The 17359-nt window shown below is 39.4% G+C and overlaps 2 protein-coding genes across 2 annotated transcripts; one reads left to right on the top strand and one right to left on the bottom strand.

Annotated features, from left to right (window-relative positions):
• Positions 1–1951: 1951 nt before the first annotated feature.
• plaub (plasminogen activator, urokinase b) lies at positions 1952–5490 on the bottom strand. The gene is made up of 11 exons (XM_087783955.1): positions 5379–5490; positions 5235–5301; positions 4002–4103; positions 3778–3931; positions 3590–3687; positions 3462–3518; positions 3121–3313; positions 2905–3056; positions 2683–2823; positions 2473–2621; positions 1952–2406 (listed from the first exon to the last, which is right to left on the bottom strand). Exons 1-11 carry the CDS (start codon positions 5430–5432, stop codon positions 2248–2250), a joined length of 1326 nt encoding a protein of 441 aa, XP_087640081.1. The 5' UTR covers positions 5433–5490; the 3' UTR covers positions 1952–2247.
• Positions 5491–6797: 1307 nt separating this feature from the next.
• On the top strand, positions 6798–16894 carry hid1b (HID1 domain containing b). The gene is made up of 19 exons (XM_087783965.1): positions 6798–6924; positions 7477–7626; positions 8734–8904; positions 9740–9859; positions 11020–11126; positions 11299–11415; positions 11505–11733; positions 11810–11866; positions 11929–12069; positions 12141–12231; positions 12307–12458; positions 12656–12734; positions 14112–14276; positions 14336–14557; positions 14656–14792; positions 14884–14958; positions 15475–15566; positions 15863–16021; positions 16093–16894. The coding sequence occupies exons 1-19, from the start codon at positions 6859–6861 to the stop codon at positions 16154–16156; spliced, it is 2394 nt and encodes a 797-aa protein (XP_087640091.1). The 5' UTR covers positions 6798–6858; the 3' UTR covers positions 16157–16894.
• Positions 16895–17359: the final 465 nt, after the last annotated feature.

Below are 17359 nucleotides of genomic sequence, written 5' to 3'. Positions count from 1 at the left end.
GTATTGTTTTTAAACTTACATGCCAAAAGCTGTCTGCAATGAAAAACAAATTCTCAATATTGCAGTTATACTATTTCATTGAGAGCCATAAACATTATTTTTAGACTTCAGGATCGTGGAGTCACAAAACATGATCCGCTCGGCCTCAAACAGGTTAAACAAGGCTTTAAAATTAGTTGTTTTTTTATTTCCAATCTGATTATTGTTGATAACATTTTAAAAGTCAAGGCTAGAATATCATGTGCTCCTCTGTCTCCAGGTGATAGTGAAAGATTGTGTCTTTATTTTACTGGAACAAAGAGGACATGATTTTATGTTGCTGCTCTAGTAACACATTTGACTGACCTAACAACAAAATCACAAGTTAAGAGACTCATTGAGTCTGTGCATAATTACTGAGAGTACATTCTGTTTATAAAAAACACATGTAGAATGTTATGACCCAGATTCTCTGTCAACTGGTTTGTCTTCATACCAGCTTGTTTTTTCCCTGATGAAAGTTTTTTGAGATGTGTCCATGAGGGAGATCAGACCTCCTTATGTCTTCTTTACGCTTGATATTGATATATGTGGTGAATCCAAACACATGCCTTATTGTGATTCTTAGATATCTGATTTAATAGCGAAATATTGAAGTCTTATGTAGACTTCAGGTGCCCTAGAGCCATAGTGCAAGTCATTTTAGTTGTCAAGGCTCTGACACTGGTGATGATATAGATTTACAAGGTAATAAATGTTGGGGTCCTAAAAAGTTCCAAGAAGCTTTGGGGACGGTTTTGCTTGAATAGACAGACTCGCCCTGCAACGGTGCCTGCTGCAGGTGAACCTACAGGACAGGTTCTTAACACACAACCATTGTTATAACCGTCCTGGATTTTGATTTCTAGTTGAAACATGTTCAAATGTTTGTCCTTGTCAGAGACATTTAGATTAATTAAAAGGCTTTCGTTACAAATGACTCATCGGGGGAATTTTGCTGTCTGCACGTCTACACAACCACAGCGCACGAGAATGGTGAGAAAATAAAGTTGTGAACCAACGGCCTGTGAAAGTGGAAAAATGTAGCTCTTTTTTTGGAACAATGAATAGAGGAACTCAACAACTTCAGATGCTTGTCGATAAGTTTCAGTTTAGAAAACCTCGAAAGCGCAACTTTCCTGTAATATCTGATACATTCACACACATGTTCACACGGTCAGAAAACACAACAATACAAAAATAAGTTGGATCATATTTTTATTTTATTTTTCAATATCATCTCTTGCTGTTCAATATTTTGCTCAGAGAAAATTAGTAACAGTGACCAATTTATTATTTTCACGCCTGTGCGCCTGTCTTCTAAGAAAGATGTCAGCAGCACTCACACAGGAAAAGGTCACTAATGATAAAATGTATTTTTTGATGTTTGGTGTTTTTATTCAGCATTTTTACATCCCTATCGCACAATATTTTGGTTTGTTGGTTTGGTAATTATATGTTAGGACTTTGACAAGAAGTGTCAAGTAACTTTACTTGGTCGGTCGGACGACTCAAGATAGTTTTTAAAGGTTTATACCGCCACCTACTGGCTATGTATAGCACAAAGATAGGAAAGATATTCATAAATGTAAGCAAAAATAATTAGATGCAGACTTTATGCAGGGATATAATCTTTCTCCCTTGGAGGATGAGCTCCGACTACGGACTGTCTAAGGGTGTCCGTTAAGGTGAAAGGGATGAAAATGATCACATCTGAAAAAAAAGAGTCATATTTAATTTTCTCTGTAAAAAACACAGTTGTTGGCTAAGCTGCTTATATACAGCACAGCATTTACATTTTTCTGTAATAATTGTCTAATGTTGAACAGTCATGACACAGTAGAACTGTCAGAGCCAGAATGCGTCATGCCCTGCCATGTGTCATGTGACCGCCAACAATTTTACAGCAGTAGGTAATAGATTTCATATGAAATAGTTGGATACTTTTTTAATTTATCATGAAGATAAAACCACAAACGTACACAACAAGACCCAAGTCTTCAGTTTTGTAAACAAATGCGGAAGCGGTTTGTGACAAATTGCAGTTACACTGTTTTGACACTGGAGGGAGCCAGAAACAATGTTCTCAATTGTATGCAATGCTGCTGTTAAGTGAAGTAGAACAGCGTTGTATTCAATCTATTTTTATGTTTTTAACTAGAACTGATTGTTGTTACAGGTCCAAGACTAAGGCGAGAATCTTTCTGCTCCTCGTGGATGTAGGCAGGATCAGGCAGCAGTTTTCTCCTCAATCCACGTCATGTAGTTTGAAACTTTAGTGTAGACACCCGGTTTCAACCGTTCCCCGCAGCCGTCACCCCAGCTGACCACCCCGTACAGGACCATCGCGTTGTTCACCTGACGGACCAGCGGCCCTCCTGAATCCCCCTGCAGACCCGGACACATCAGTCACTCTTCAGACGTGAACGATCAAGCGTCGACAGGTCAGAGTACCTCGCACGAGTCGCTGCTCCACTCAGGATGAGCGGCACAGAGCATGTTTTCCAGGATTAGGTTCCCATAGTGATCCTGCTGCCGACACACACTGTGGTCCAAGATATTCACCTGGGCCTCCTTCAGGTACTTGGAGTTGTACCACAAACCTGCCAGACAACAAGGCAAAGTTAAATCATCGGGTGACTTTAATGTCTTTCGGTTTCTCACTGTGTTTCTCTTTCCCGTATCCTGCGATCTCACACATGGTACCGGGCAGAAGATCCTCGTATGGTGTTGGGAGACAAACCGTATTCACCGTAGGACTCGCCACCGCACAGCGGCCATTTCTGGACCTCAATTTGAGAAGAGCTGAAAGATGTCAGACCTTGTTACGATGTCACTGTGATGTACAGTTTCATCCAAAACCTGTGATGTCATCAGTCCGCTCACCGATGTCGTTGATGTGGTTTCCATTGCTGTTGTTGTAATGTTCGTGAAAGATCATTTTCTCCACCTGGAAGTTCTGCTCAGCCGCCTCATCAGTGACATTGGTGGCATCTTTTCCCAGGGCGACAGAGAAGCGTTGCACTTTTGTTTTATTGCTGTATTGAAAACAAAGGGGTTTAAAGAGTGAAGAACGTCTCTGGACCTCCTGGTTTGACCGACCCTTTTGGAAAACAGTGGGTGGCGGTGAGCACCCAGCAGCCAGAGATCAGACTCCCGCCACACCTGAATACTTTCTGCTTGGATTTACTCTGCCAAAATATTGCTGCGACCCATGGATGTGAGATCACAGTGGAGACGGTTCCACCAACAATCTTGGCTTGTCTCCTCCGGCTACGACGACCACAGGTCCAGGCTGTGTGGGAGAGGGAGACGCATCAGTTACTGTGCCGGTTTGGAAATGTCTCAGCTTCACATATGTTTTCATTGAACATTTATTTGGGAAAACTAGTAAACAACTGACCGTTAATATTGATAAAAACAAATAATATTGGTGAACACACCTGGCTCTGGTGCTTCTGGTGCTTCTGATGGTTCTGAAGGTCCAGGATGACCCAATACTACCAGAGGAGGAGCAACTGAATTATATCGTAAATGAAATAAGACACTTGATAGAGATGAATTATGAGACCTTTGGCAGTGGCGCAGATTGGAATGTCACAATACTCCCAGGTCAGCTGGTAGTTCCTCCAAACGTAACACCATGGACGACGTTTGTACTCAAGATTCCTGTTCACAGCAACAACTCAATGTTTGCCTCCGTCTACATTGACTTGTACTGATTATTTTGCACGTTACAAAAGGTCTGCTCTCACATACCTGCAGTAGTTGTGCCTGCCAGCGTTCACATCCTCAAACAAGTATCGTTGTTGTGTCTGAAGGTCCCACACCTGGCACCGAAGTCCAGTCTCAGACCTGGACTGAGACCCGCTGTAGTAAAGTCCCAGACCTTCATAACAGCCAATGTTCTTGTCTGCCACGTTAAAAGATACTCAGATCATCAAGAAGAATCAACATCTTTTGACTGAAGTGCAGACACTGACCCGTCTCACAGACACTTCCCTCGAACCCATCGGGACACAAGCAGAACATGTGCTCGCCGCGCAGTGATGGGACAGAAGTTCCACCATTGAGACAGAAACCACCTGCATCGCAAACATCCAGCACTGTCAACATTATTAAAGCCAGATGTGATCAACTTAAAATCTAAACATTTTCACTACATCTTCAGACGAGACGACAAACTAAAAACCAATGTGACATTATCAGCAAATCCATTTCAGAACTCTTAAGCCGAAATAAATCTCTGAAATCTACTCTTGAGATTTTTTTCTTTTAAAAAACATTGCTGAAGAGACATCAAATATCATGGAATTATTCAATAACATATGTCAAGGTCAAACCCCATGAGCCGCACAGGGAATTACTTAACTCTTGTGTTACGTCAGGGTCAAGGTGACCCGAAGGCCCGAAAACAAATGTGTTTGAGGTATCGTTGACCCAGAGATAACACAAGGCACACCACAAATATACAGGTTTTTGACCCTCCGGGTCACCTTGACCCTAATATAACACAAGGATTGATTAAACGTGAAGTACCACAATGCACTACACAGCATACTTTATTCATGGTTGATGTTATTGAAGCCCAATGTAGGCTTTTAAGTTGGTCATCAACAAAGATTAAATTAATTTTGCACATGTTTTGTTTTACATTTTTTAGGATTGAAAAAAAACACCTCTGCACCAAATCAACTCACACCTCATTGGAAATTGCTACCAACATGTTACTGCTAGTTTATACAAATGTTGAGGAATGAAACCTAGGTGGGGTTTTAAGGTTTTAGAAAAAATATTGTAGAACATTACACAAAAACAACTGCATCTACCTGCACTAATGTATGTTGTTGTAGTTGTGCGTTTTGTTTACATTTTTTCAAAGAATGTGAAACGAGTAATAACAGCCCTGGAATGCAAATACCGGACGGTGAATGGAACAGTCAACACATTACAAATCACACATCATACACAATTACACAAGCATATATAAACTCTTCACTACCCACTATAAATGCCCACAGAGTGAATTGCTTGAAATTAAAATTATACCACATATCAACAATGACTCATCAGTAGAATGTCTAAATAATTCTGTAAATGAAGCTTTTTTAAATATGTCAAATAATAATTTAAGTTAACAGAAGGATACACGTAGAGTCTAATAATTGAGTCTACCTTCGTATTTCTGTCGTTAAGGAAAGCTGGAAAGTACAAACCTGAATTCCTGAATGAGGAGGAAAAGGTAGAAGGTAATACGGGATGCCTTTTCTCTCTCAGAGCCACCTATAAAATAACAAAATAGTCTCATGTTAAGAAGAAACAAATCAGCTTTACATCCTGAGATAAGATGTGTGACGCACAGCGTTGCTGGATGTTGCAGCAGAGAGCACCAAAAGAAGGACTGCTACTGCCATGTCTGCAACATCTGGTCTGGAGCTCTGGATTAGGTGTTGTAAGAGCCAAAGTAGGTTCCTTACGGAGAAAGAGAAGAGAACCGCCTGAACATTCGACGAATCAATTGCTGATTGTAACAAGTTGAGGCTTGATAGTTACCCTCATTCCACTTCTGCAGCTCTACAGGATGTTTTGATAGCATTGTCTGAAAGAGAGAACTTACTTATCAGTTCTAAATATCTTCAAAAATCAAACCGCTCCATTATTAATCAGAAACTGGGTTCGTGGAAAACGCTTGGCAGGTGTCAATACACAATAATTTACCATGATGATGCCATTGATTTACACTTTAGTAGGTGAAATCAGTGAAGTCCTTAATGTTTTTTTTATCGACTTTACTCATATGTGTGCGCTTGTAGAGATCACAGTTGAGTAAAGAAATTATCTTTAATTGATATACATCAAGTACAGTATCCTTCCATCTGTCAGGTAAATACATATTGTAAATAAATAAAAATATATAAATATAATACCAATTAATAATGATTAACTTTTCGGTTAAAAAAAACCTGCAATTTGGATATTGTCTGTTTTAAATATTCTACTAACGGGATATAAATGTTTGTATTATCTATACGAGCTTAAGTACATTATTGATTAAATAAAACACCTTTAGAACATCACATGATATGTACAGACGAGCACCACTACTTAAAAACACCACGAGGTGTCACTGTTGTTCGACCACATGTTTACTGGCCTGGTGAAGAAAGCGCTTGATTCGTGACCTCCTGCTTAATACTATCAATATTTCGTATGATCTGGGACGTATGAGATTAAGTTAAGTTACAAGAAATAACATGAATCTGTGAATAAATTTAGCTAATACAATGCATTTAGCGAGTGATGCGAACCAAAACAAATATTTACTTTTTTGTTTCAGGAAGTTACTTCGTCAAGATCCTGTTCTGGCGATGATGCGTTTAAAGACCATCCGAATTATCTATCCAGACATAGCGCTTCAACACTGATTATATACATATGTATGTATACATATGTATATATTTTTTTATACATGTCTCAATGACTGACCAGTAAATACCACCCAGTACATTTAAATGATTCATAATTGACATTAAATACAGTAGTTTACAATACACATTCATGCAAAGAGTAAAACAACATAAATGTCTAAAAGTTGCATAAAATTGCAACGAACAAACATTATTTAATTACAAACTAGAAGGCGTGAATATCTGCACTTCAACACTTCTATGTGCCTGAATTTACAAAAGCACAAAGTAGCACAAAGTAGTGGTTTTAGACCTAACTCAAAAGGTATTGCCGGAATGACCCACTGCCCCTGAACGCCTCCTCCTGCAGCGGGACTCGGTGGATGTCAGGTCTTCATCCCCACGGAGATCCACGCACCTACTGCGATCAAAAATGGGGAACTCCGAAACAAAACTCCACTTCCGAAAAGCGGTAATTCAGCTGACAACTAAAACCCAGGTATGGCGCCACATTTAAAGAACTTAACTGGAAGTAAGCAAATATTTGTGACTTTAAAATTGAAGTTTAGGTTCCAGATGGCGACACGAAAACACGCAACGTCACTAAATAATTCCGGATCGGTTGATACGATATTTTCAAATGATTAGCTTTTTTCAGTTGTATATGTTTTAGTTTTTTCTCATTTAAAATTCTTGTTATTGTTTTGCCTTGAATTATTGTTCCGTGAATACGTCATCAATATGGGTCGATTAAACAGGTCTATACTCTATAATCTCTAAATTACGTGGTTTTCGTTGTATTTTCCCTAAAACAGAAATGTTCTGCTACATGTAAAATAGAATTGAGCTTGAATACAACTAAAGCCACAATCCAATTGTAAATGATCAACACATTGGTTTTGACACAACTTTAACTTTTCCAAGAGAATAAGTTATTCGACAGGAGTCGAATTGTATTATAAATGAACACAGATTTCAAAATTGTTTGGCTTCTTTCCAACAACACACCTGTCAAAAAAAAAATCAAATTAAGTGTGGTGTGTATTTTCAGCCAGTTGAAGCAGGAGATGATGTTTTCTGGGACCAGTTCTGGGCCGACACGTCCACTAGTGTCCACGACATTTTCACTCTGGTGCCAGCAGCTGAGATCCGAGCGGTGAGGGAGGAGTCCCCGTCCAACCTGGCAACACTCTGCTACAAGGTCAGTTCCTAGCATCACATCATAAACTTTGTATTTATACATCATATCTGTATTTATTGCAATCATGTGAATGCTTTCGTGAATCATCATTTTTGATCCCCAAGAAATATATGGCTTTTAATTTTAATTGATTTACTTATTTCTTTATTCTTCTGCCTTTTTTTTTTAACTACAAACTTTCCCTCGCATCTGCAGCTTTTAACTCCCACTATTTCTGAAGAGAAATGACTGTCAGACGTTCCTATAGTACTGAATACTGTCACGGTGTGAATGTGTTTGTTGTCTGGGAACATAATGTAATGTCAACAATTTAATATCAGTTGTGTACTTTAGAGGTTAAAGCATTGTTCACTAAGCTATAGCCCTCGGGCTGGATACAGCACTCCTCCACATTTGGCCCGGCCCCCTGAACAATACCGGAGAGGCATTTCGATTTTTATATATATATATATATATATATATATATATATATATACAGTGCGTCACAGAATATAGGAACCTCTAATTTTAGGGGGTCAATTATTGTTAGAGTAGCTAAATATAAAACAAAGACTGCATGTTTTCTGTTGTTTCACTTTTTTTCTTTCTCTGTTACAAACTGACCCGTCCCAACATCAGAGAAGGCAGTTATGTGGCCCTCACAGGAAAAAGTTTGTTGACGCCTTGGTTCTCACAAATTATTTTTTATTTTGTCTTCCTGAATTTCTCACTCTATTTTGTTTAATCTCTCATCATCATTAATCCTAAATAGCATTCAACATACAATATAAAAAAAGTCTTAAAAACCTTCTGTCTAAAGCAAAGGCGGTTGATCTTCAATTTTCCCTCTCATGTTGACTTCCTTCTTTTGTCACGCTGCTAAAGACGCAGGTAACCAAGGCGACGAGAAGTTTCCGTCCTGGTTAGATTTGAGTCGAAGTGGAAGGAATGTTGTCGTTTGTTGTTCTCACGCTGCGTCTGGCTATTAAATGCACCAGTGTTTGTAAAAGTCAAAGGTCATTTTAATCCAGTAGATGAGGAGCTGGAGCTTGACTTGTGCAATGAAACCCCTATACAAGCATCACCTTCTTATTTGTTCCCATCACAACAATCACTCTTGTGTCTCAGGCGGTGGAGCGTTTGGTCTGTGGCGCTGACTCCGGTTGCCCGTCAGACAACGAGCGCCAGGTTGTCCTCAATTGCTGCCGACTGCTGACCAGGATCCTGCCGTACATCTTCGAGGACGCCGACTGGAGAGGGTTCTTCTGGTCCACCGTGCCTGGAGCTGGCAGAGGCAAGGTAAGATCCCACACATGGTGTTTTACTTTTAATCACATGTGAAATGAAAGTTTTAATTCATGTTTCAAGCCACCTCTTGCTGCTTCTGTTGCACGGTTAACTCTGTGCATGTGTGTGTGTGACAAAACACTGCTCACATTGTCCCCCCCCTCTCTCTGTCCTCCATCTCCTCATGAGGATTAAATTACTGAGGAAAAGCTCTCGGTCATTTTCTCCTAATTCAGTCTCTGAGCTTTTTTGGACCTCTTCACATATGGTCACTACAATGTTTTATTTTGAGATTCATATACTTGTGATTTACATCTAACTTGAGTATTTGGTAACCAGGATCAGGATTCATTTGTTGGTCACGTTTTCTTTTTTTGAAACCTAAGAAGAATTGGGTCAATAAACACATTTAATGAATATTATTTTGTGTTTCGTCTCGCCCGATTCAAGCAAACTTTATTATTTATACAAATTACTTTTTTAAGTTTGAGGTACGAATATTCCATAAGTAAAAAATGTTTCATCATAACTGTGATTATATCACTTCAACTTATAATAACTTTACATATAAACTTACAATATTTATTTTTAGATTGATGTAGAAGTTGAACATGTACATTTTTGCTGTCAGGCATTTACATTAAATATACATTAAAGGAGCTAATTATTTTTTTTAATGTATTCATTATTTTTACAACCTTGTACTAATTGTTAAGTAATTTTACATTTGATTTTTAATGTTATTGCACAATATTCTTAGAATGTATTTGAGTTCAAAACATGTGATGGTCCGGTGTGTTCTTACAATCTAAAGTCTAATTTATCTGTCACTGCTGTCGTCTTCCAGCGGCGTGACGACGACCTGGATGATGAAGAATCTAGTCCTCTCGCTGAGTCGCTGCTGCTCGCTGTCGCCGACCTGCTGTTCTGTCCGGAGTTCACCGTCAACAGTCACAAGAAGAATAATGTGAGTCTGACCTCACAGTACAAATATGTTTTTTTGGAGAAACCAGAATGCCTAGAAGAATCAAGCAGAAATAAAGAAATGTAAGAGATAAAGAAATCTTCGAGGATTTGTATGTTAAATTAAATAACATTACAAACGTTGTTCTATACAGCTTTTAAAACCAAACCATACTTAACACAGCAGTCTGGTTCTACTCAAAGGTAGTTTTCCTCACCACTGTCACTCATTTTGATTTCCTGGGACTTGTTTTTCTCTTCTCTTATATAGTGTTATTAAAACTGTTGTGTGTCTTCCCCTTCTTACAATTAAATAACACATTAAATACAATTAAATTAATAGAATTTTCAAATGCAGCCAATATCTAAAAGGAAAAGAATGACATTGAAGATCATAAATAATAAATGGACAATTTGTAATACTGCAGGGGGCGCTATCAAGCTGTGTGTTGTCACCTAAAGCGAGCGAATGAGTAACTAGTTTAGGGATTGTGTGCCACCAGTTTTTCAGGCCGTTGCACAAACAAGAACCTGCTGTTTGTCTCTGATCAAACATTTTAACATTCGCTCACATGTTGAGTTCACAAAGCCTTTAGCTTTTAAAATCGTGGGAAGAAGTTATGACTCCTGACTGGAGTTTGTTTGAGTTCATTCAAATATGATCTGGACTGAAATTTGACAACAACAAACCATGGTATGAATTATATGAAACGTATTCCTTCTTAAATCAGTCTCCTCCAGGTACTCCAGTGTGAACCTAATAACATGTCAAAACCTTCTGTGATATATTTTGTAATTGGAATTAACTATAATTTAAAAAAAATGTAAACACACAAGCTTCTTTTTTAAGGTTCCATGAGCCTTCCACGATGTTACCTGAATGCTATTGCTAAATTCAATTGGTATCATAGTTTTCCCATTTTTATTTTGAGATATTTATACATTTAAAATAATAGAGTAGTCGACCCCCTCACTGGGAACCTTCCACTTATACAATCTATAGTGGAACCAGCATCCACTTAATATGATCTGCATAATTCTTCTCTGAAGGTTTTCAGAACAAAAACACTTTTAGTGTTGGTTCACGTAAGAGGCTAAAATATGTTTTAATATGTCAAGTTGTGTGTGTGTGTGTGTGTGTGTGTGTGTGTGTGTGTCGATCAGGACCAGACTGAGGAGATTCACTCTCTGGACAGCTGCGAGTACATCTGGGAGTCTGGAGTTGGTTTTGCTCAGTCGACTCCACCAAACTACATGCACGACCTGAACAGGTGAGTCTCTCCATCGTGGAAGTGAAGTCAGTTTCTTCGTTTTGTATATTTTCTTCATGATCTTTTATTATATTTTGCTATTATGTTTAAAGTTTTAATTTGCAATTAAAAAAAATTGTAATGATGAAACTTCAATTAAAGATGAACTTGTTTATATGACTTGATCATCCAGAACCGAGCTGCTGAAGTTGCTGCTCACCTGCTTCTCTGAGGCCATGTACCTCCCTCCTTCTACTGGGAGTCAAACCAACAACCCCTGGGTCGACTTCTTCTGCTCCTCGGAGAACAGGTGAAGGACACTGATCTTGTGTATCTCCATGGTTACCGACCTGTTCATGATATTTCCTCCCGTCTCACTGACTTTCTGATCCTCGACAGACACGCGCTGCCTCTCTTCACGTCCCTGCTCAACGTGGTCTGTGCCTACGACCCGGTGGGTTTTGGGTTCCCCTACAACCACTTGCTGTTCTCGGATCAGCGTGAGCAGCTGGTGGGGCAGGCGGCCCAGCTCCTCATCGTTACCCTGGAGAACAACATCTCGCCAGGTGCTGATGCTGTACCACAGCCGGACGGAGCTTCCACGTCCTCTGCCGTGGAGGAGCCGGAAGTGAGTGAGAAAATGAAAAAATCAACTCAATCTTCTCTTCAAAGACTGAAACAACTCATTCATTTAATCTGTTCAGCCTTCAGGTCCAGAAAACCTGTTTGTGAATTATCTGTCGAGGATCCACAGAGAAGAGGTAGCTCACGTTGACACCTTCAACCTTCCGTGAGTTGAGGTTAAAGTTCGTCTCTCTTTCAGGACTTCTGCTTCGTCCTGAAAGGTCTGACCCGCCTGCTCAACAACCCGCTCGTCCAGACGTACCTGCCTCACTCCGCCAAGAAGATCCACTTCCACCAGGAGCTGCTCATCCTCTTCTGGAGGTTCTGCGACTTCAACAAGGTTTTCTTCAACTTCAGACACGACAAGAAACAATTTCCATTTTACTGAGCCATTTGTTTGTGTTTGTGCAGAAATTCTTGTTCTTCGTGCTGAAGAGTAGCGACGTCCTGGACGTCTTAGTTCCCATCCTCTTCTATCTGAACGACGCTCGAGCAGATCAGTGTGAGTCCCGGTCAAAGAGAGTATATGCAGTGCAGTCATCTTCATCATCGTCGTCACCATCACCACTCTCGGCAGCTCGTGTCGGCCTCGTGCACATCGGCGTCTTTATTCTGCTGCTGCTCAGTGGTGAGAGGAACTTTGGGGTTCGATTAAACAAACCGTACACGCTGCGTGTTCCCATGGACATTCCGGTTTTTGTTGGGACGCACGCCGACCTGCTGGTTGTGGTGAGAACTGCAGACATCTTCTTTCATTTTCAGGAAATACTGAGCAACATATCATATAGACTGTGTATAGATGTAAAGAAAATTGTTATTTAACCATCAAGTAAGTTTATAAAACTAAGCTGTAAAACGCTTGATTGTTAAAACAAAAATTCATTCCTAATTGGTACATTTTTTTTAAAATGAATTGTGCCTTTAAGGTTTTCCACAAGCTCATCACCGGTGGTCACCAGCGCCTTCATGCTCTCTTCGACTGTCTGCTCACCATCATTGTCAACAGTAGGTGGCACTAGATATGACATATAATGGTTAAGATCCAGGGGCCTCATGTACAAATACGTTTGTGGATCTTCTACTAAATATGGTCTGACGCTCAAATCCATAAAATGTTGCAGGTACAAATATATTCAGATGTATAAATCTGCGTGTGCACACAAATGAAAGGACTTTTCCTTTGTGCATCCAAACAATGTGGAATTCCTCCCAGCCTTATTTACATATTTGAATGAACCCAAGTCCGTAATTTTTCTCTCGACGATCAGAAAAAACAAATGAAATTAACAGTTTATATTCGTTCATTTTAAAAATTTCTGACATGGATCACATACTTTAATCTAAATTAGTATGGTATGAATATTTATGTGTTACATACACAGTTATTAACGCGAATACAGAGACGATCAGGGGGTTATTTGAAACATCTTAAATGGGGTTTAACAAGAATTAAACTGTAAATCAGTAACTACTACTACTGAAAGAGCTGAGGATTGATGATGTTATGAGGATGGTCGATCGTCCGAGCTTCAACACACACGCGAGTTCTTATTCACTCTTGTTACTACAAACACCTTTGTGTGTTAATTTTGTGATCAATATTGATCGTTAATGGAACTACATGACTAGTGAGGCAGTAAATAAGGACGAACGCCACCATGTCCGACCTTTTGAACACTCTTTTCATTATTGATACATATGAACTTTGACGTGGAAAGTTATGTCTGCAAGTTTTTTTCACCTACGACCTCTGAGTACATGAGGCCCCAGGTTGTTGTTTGTAAACATTTATAATGACACTGATAACAGTCCAGGCTCTGTGTGTGTGTAATCTAGCTCTAGCATCAGCTAATTTAATTTAATTTTAATCTTTCTCTAATGGCATCTGACTTTGTTCCTGAGATAAATTAATTTAAAACTGTTCTGTATCGGACTAGAAGAGAGTAGGTGTGAAGCAACATTTCCATTGTTTTAACCAACAGTGTCTGCCTGTAGTCTATTGTTTATCTTACTATTAGCATCCAAGATAGGATTTTTTTTTTCTTACAACGACTGCATTAACATATTCAATATATTTGTCAACATCTTTTTCTTAGTCACATGTTTTGAGGTGTGACTTTAAAGTGATGTTATTGTAAGTTATTTGGCTAAAAATCTAGAACTAGAATAATTACAAGGTCAATAATCAGTGCAGATTGCCCAGTTTGTTAAGTGGTGATTCTTATCTATTTTCCCTTTCCTTTTTTATAATAAACTTGTGAATGTTTTGTTGTCAGAAATGATGTCATGTTTTGAGGCGCCAGTGAGTAATGTCTCCCTCTTGTGGTTGTTAGTAAAAATAAAAAAGCTGGATCAGTTTGTCACTGATTTGACCTTTTCCAGTTTCTCCATACCTGAAGAGTCTGACGATGGTGGCAGCCAGTAAGCTTCTACACCTGCTGGAGGCGTTCTCCTCGCAGTGGTTCCTCTTCTCCAGTGTCAAGAACCACCACCTTGTCTTCTTCCTGCTGGAGGTCTTTAACAACATCATCCAGTACCAGTTTGACGGTGAGAAAGTCCAACCATTAGAAGCTTCAGCGGACGTTAACATCTTCATCTTCTCACAGGAAACAGTAACCTCGTCTACACCATGATCCGCAAACGGACCGTCTTCCACCAGCTGGCCAACCTGCCGGCTGAGAGTGCCGCAATCCAGAAGGCTCTTCAGAGAAACAAAAAGTCTGGCTTCTCCAGAACCAACTCCACAGACACAGAATCTTTGGAGGGCAGCAGACGAGCAGGGCGTGCAGAGCCGGGGACGCTCAAGGCCAGTTTAGAAGCTACGCCGGGTGAAACTTTTTGGTTTTTTTTAACAATCATTTCCATTAGATCTGTGGAACACGAGCAAACACAAGCCTTGGCTGCCGAATAACACTCTTTTCTTCAGGGCTGGACAAGATCACCGAGAAGTCTCGGGTGAGCGAGGATGGTACTCTGGTGGCAGTTCCTCAGTCTCCACAGCTCAACAGCAGCACAATCGCGGCAGGAAGTGACACAGAGTCTAACTCGGAGCGAGACCTGGAGGTATGACAACAGGCGTGCTTTGTATTTCGCAGAACAGAAAGAATATTTCTTATTTGTTTTTTTTAATGGATGTTTTTTTTCCATTGTGAAGGTCAGCCATACTGAATCTGTAAGAAGTCGCTTATCGAGCGTGTCGTCTTCATCCTGGACTCCGACTCCAGACTGGGTAAATGTGCTCTTCTGGGGGGCCACGTGACATTCTGGGAAAGTTGTCAGGGGTTGAATTGAAGAAGAAGACCTAGTATAGGGGTGGGAAATGAATTTAATTATTAATTTAAAGAAGAAAAATGACTTCGAATTAGTAAATGAAAAAGTGTTTCTGTACAATGACATTATAGGAAGGGGATTATGAAATAATATTTTACTCCATTTACATGTATTTTAAGATATGTAATAATGCACTTAAAAACATAACTTCATCACTTGCCTAATATAAAGGAATATCTTTGATTTAATGAAAATGGAAGATAAAGTCCTTTAATTAAGAAAACAACAGTTATATTAAGGTGGGAATTACTTCTTAAGTACAAAATAAAATTAGCAACGATTATACCATAAATAAATCACATCATCATATACATACATGATCTGGTTGGTAGTTTAACTCTAACTTCATGAGTACTGTACAAATACATAATACATAAGCATATAAATAACCAATTTTTCTTCTGCATGTGATCAGGTTTTGTCCTGGAAGGTAAAACTTCCTCTCCAAACCATCATGCGTCTGCTGCAGGTTCTGGTTCCTCAAGTGGAGAAAATATGCATCGACAAGTGAGCGAATGTTTGGTTGTGGCTGTTAATTCGAACTGAGTAGTCATTGTTTTGTTTAAGATTAAAAACAAACAGGTTTAGGGATAAAACGTTCACCAATGTTTGATCTGAAGAGTTTTCTTGGTGCTACTTTGAAGGCTTTATTTAGCTCACAGCAGATTAAACATGGCTACTAATGTGTCAGCACATTTCATTATTATAATTTAAAATATATCGGAAATAATCCAAAGGGTAAATATCTATAGTTATGTGTGCTCAGGTTAAGCTTGTTCATAACATTTTCATGTATTCTTCAGGGGTTTGACGGATGAATCTGAGATCTTAAGGTTCCTTCAACACGGAACTCTAGTGGGTCTTCTTCCTGTCCCGCATCCCATCCTCATCAGGAAGTATCAGTCCAACGCGGGCACATCCATGTGGTTCCGCACATACATGTGGGGTATCATCTATTTGCGGTGAGATTTTCAACCAAAACTATGACCTTAACTTTTATTCTTGATTTACCCTCTATTTCTCGCCACCTCAGAAATGTGGACCCGCCCATCTGGTACGACACGGATATTAAACTGTTTGAGATCCAGAGGATTTAGAAGAGCAGAATGGAAATAGTGTGGTTGACACTAAAGAAGGAAAACGAGCGGTTGAATTCCCAGTCTGTCTTTTCCTGGTCTGTGCAGACAAACATTGTTTGAAAAACTATTCTATCAATAAACACTGCCTGTGATATCACAGTGTTCAATGTCTCCTATAAGTGACCTTCATGGCCTCATCCATACGTCCATGAGCAGTTTTAAGTTATTAATTAACCTCCCTATGTATTTGAACCCTGGGAAGAAACCGGAGTACCTGAAGTAGACACAAGCAAGAGGAGATTATGCCTTCCAGTTTCTTTCAGGATCAACTTTAAAATTCTGGTTCTTACTTTCAGATCTATTCATAGTCAGGCTCCTCCTTACATCACTGATCTGATCCAGCCTTACACCCCAGTTCGGGCTCTGAGGTCTGTGGATCAGAATCTACTGATGGTTCCTCGCACACGCTTCCGGACCAAAGGACAGAAATCCTTCCAGACTGTTGCTCCTAAGCTTTAGAACGATCTTTCTCTCTCTCTGTGTTTGATGATCTACTGACTCCTTCAAGAAACATCTTAAGACGTTTTTATTTGTTCAGGCTTTTCCTTGATTTTCTGGAACTCCTGTTGTGTTATCAGTTTTATCTTGACCTTTAAAGTATATACTTTATTGAATATTGTTTTGATTGTTTAAGCGCCTTGTGACCCTGGTCTGGAAAAGCGCTATGAAAATAAAAATGACTTACTTACTTACTTATCTTGGATTTTTCACTTTTTATTTGCAAACTTATTTAGGGAAAAACGCCTTCAAAACATTCACACCTTCGTCCCTGTAGTCACCTTAAAGAATATTTCAGATGAAGATATATTTAACCAGTGCATGCACATAACAGTCCTGTTACAGAACTGCTGGTGATTCTAATGTGATTTGCCAAAAATGTTTTTATGTTTAAAACTAAATGATTCCTGGTTAAATAATATTTATAAAATAAAGTTGAAATAAATTAAATTAATTTTCTCGAGTTTCTTTAATTTCCCTTTCAATATTTACATCTTGTCACATGACGTCATCCTGAACGTTTTCCTGGAAGGGGCGGGACTTATCGTCCTAGCCCTCGTCTCCTAGCAACCGAGCACCTGCTTGAATTCGCGCCTCGAAGCATTTTAGTTCGTCCGGGATCGAACCCACAAGAGTTCCTACCGCGGAGAGAATGGAACGGAA

Source organism: Callionymus lyra, chromosome 2, assembly GCF_982586985.1.
Source record: "Callionymus lyra chromosome 2, fCalLyr1.hap1.1, whole genome shotgun sequence".
NCBI lineage: Eukaryota > Metazoa > Chordata > Actinopteri > Syngnathiformes > Callionymidae > Callionymus > Callionymus lyra.
Note: the sequence above shows the minus strand (reverse complement) of the source record. Positions and strands in the feature narration are given on the sequence as shown.

Excerpts from the sequence above, each read along its gene's own strand:
- plaub (XM_087783955.1), bottom strand. The coding sequence starts at position 5,432 with ATGGCAGTAGCAGTCCTTCTTTTGGTGCTCTCTGCTGCAACATCCAGC. Across the intron at positions 5,302-5,378 it reads CTGCAACATCCAGCAACGCT|GTGGCTCTGAGAGAGAAAAG; the intron begins GTGCGTCACACA and ends GTTATTTTATAG. Across the intron at positions 3,932-4,001 it reads GGGAAGTGTCTGTGAGACGG|ACAAGAACATTGGCTGTTAT; the intron begins GTCAGTGTCTGC and ends TTAACGTGGCAG.
- hid1b (XM_087783965.1), top strand. The coding sequence starts at position 6,859 with ATGGGGAACTCCGAAACAAAACTCCACTTCCGAAAAGCGGTAATTCAG. Across the intron at positions 12,070-12,140 it reads GGTTCTGCGACTTCAACAAG|AAATTCTTGTTCTTCGTGCT; the intron begins GTTTTCTTCAAC and ends GTGTTTGTGCAG. Across the intron at positions 12,735-14,111 it reads GCTCACCATCATTGTCAACA|TTTCTCCATACCTGAAGAGT; the intron begins GTAGGTGGCACT and ends GACCTTTTCCAG.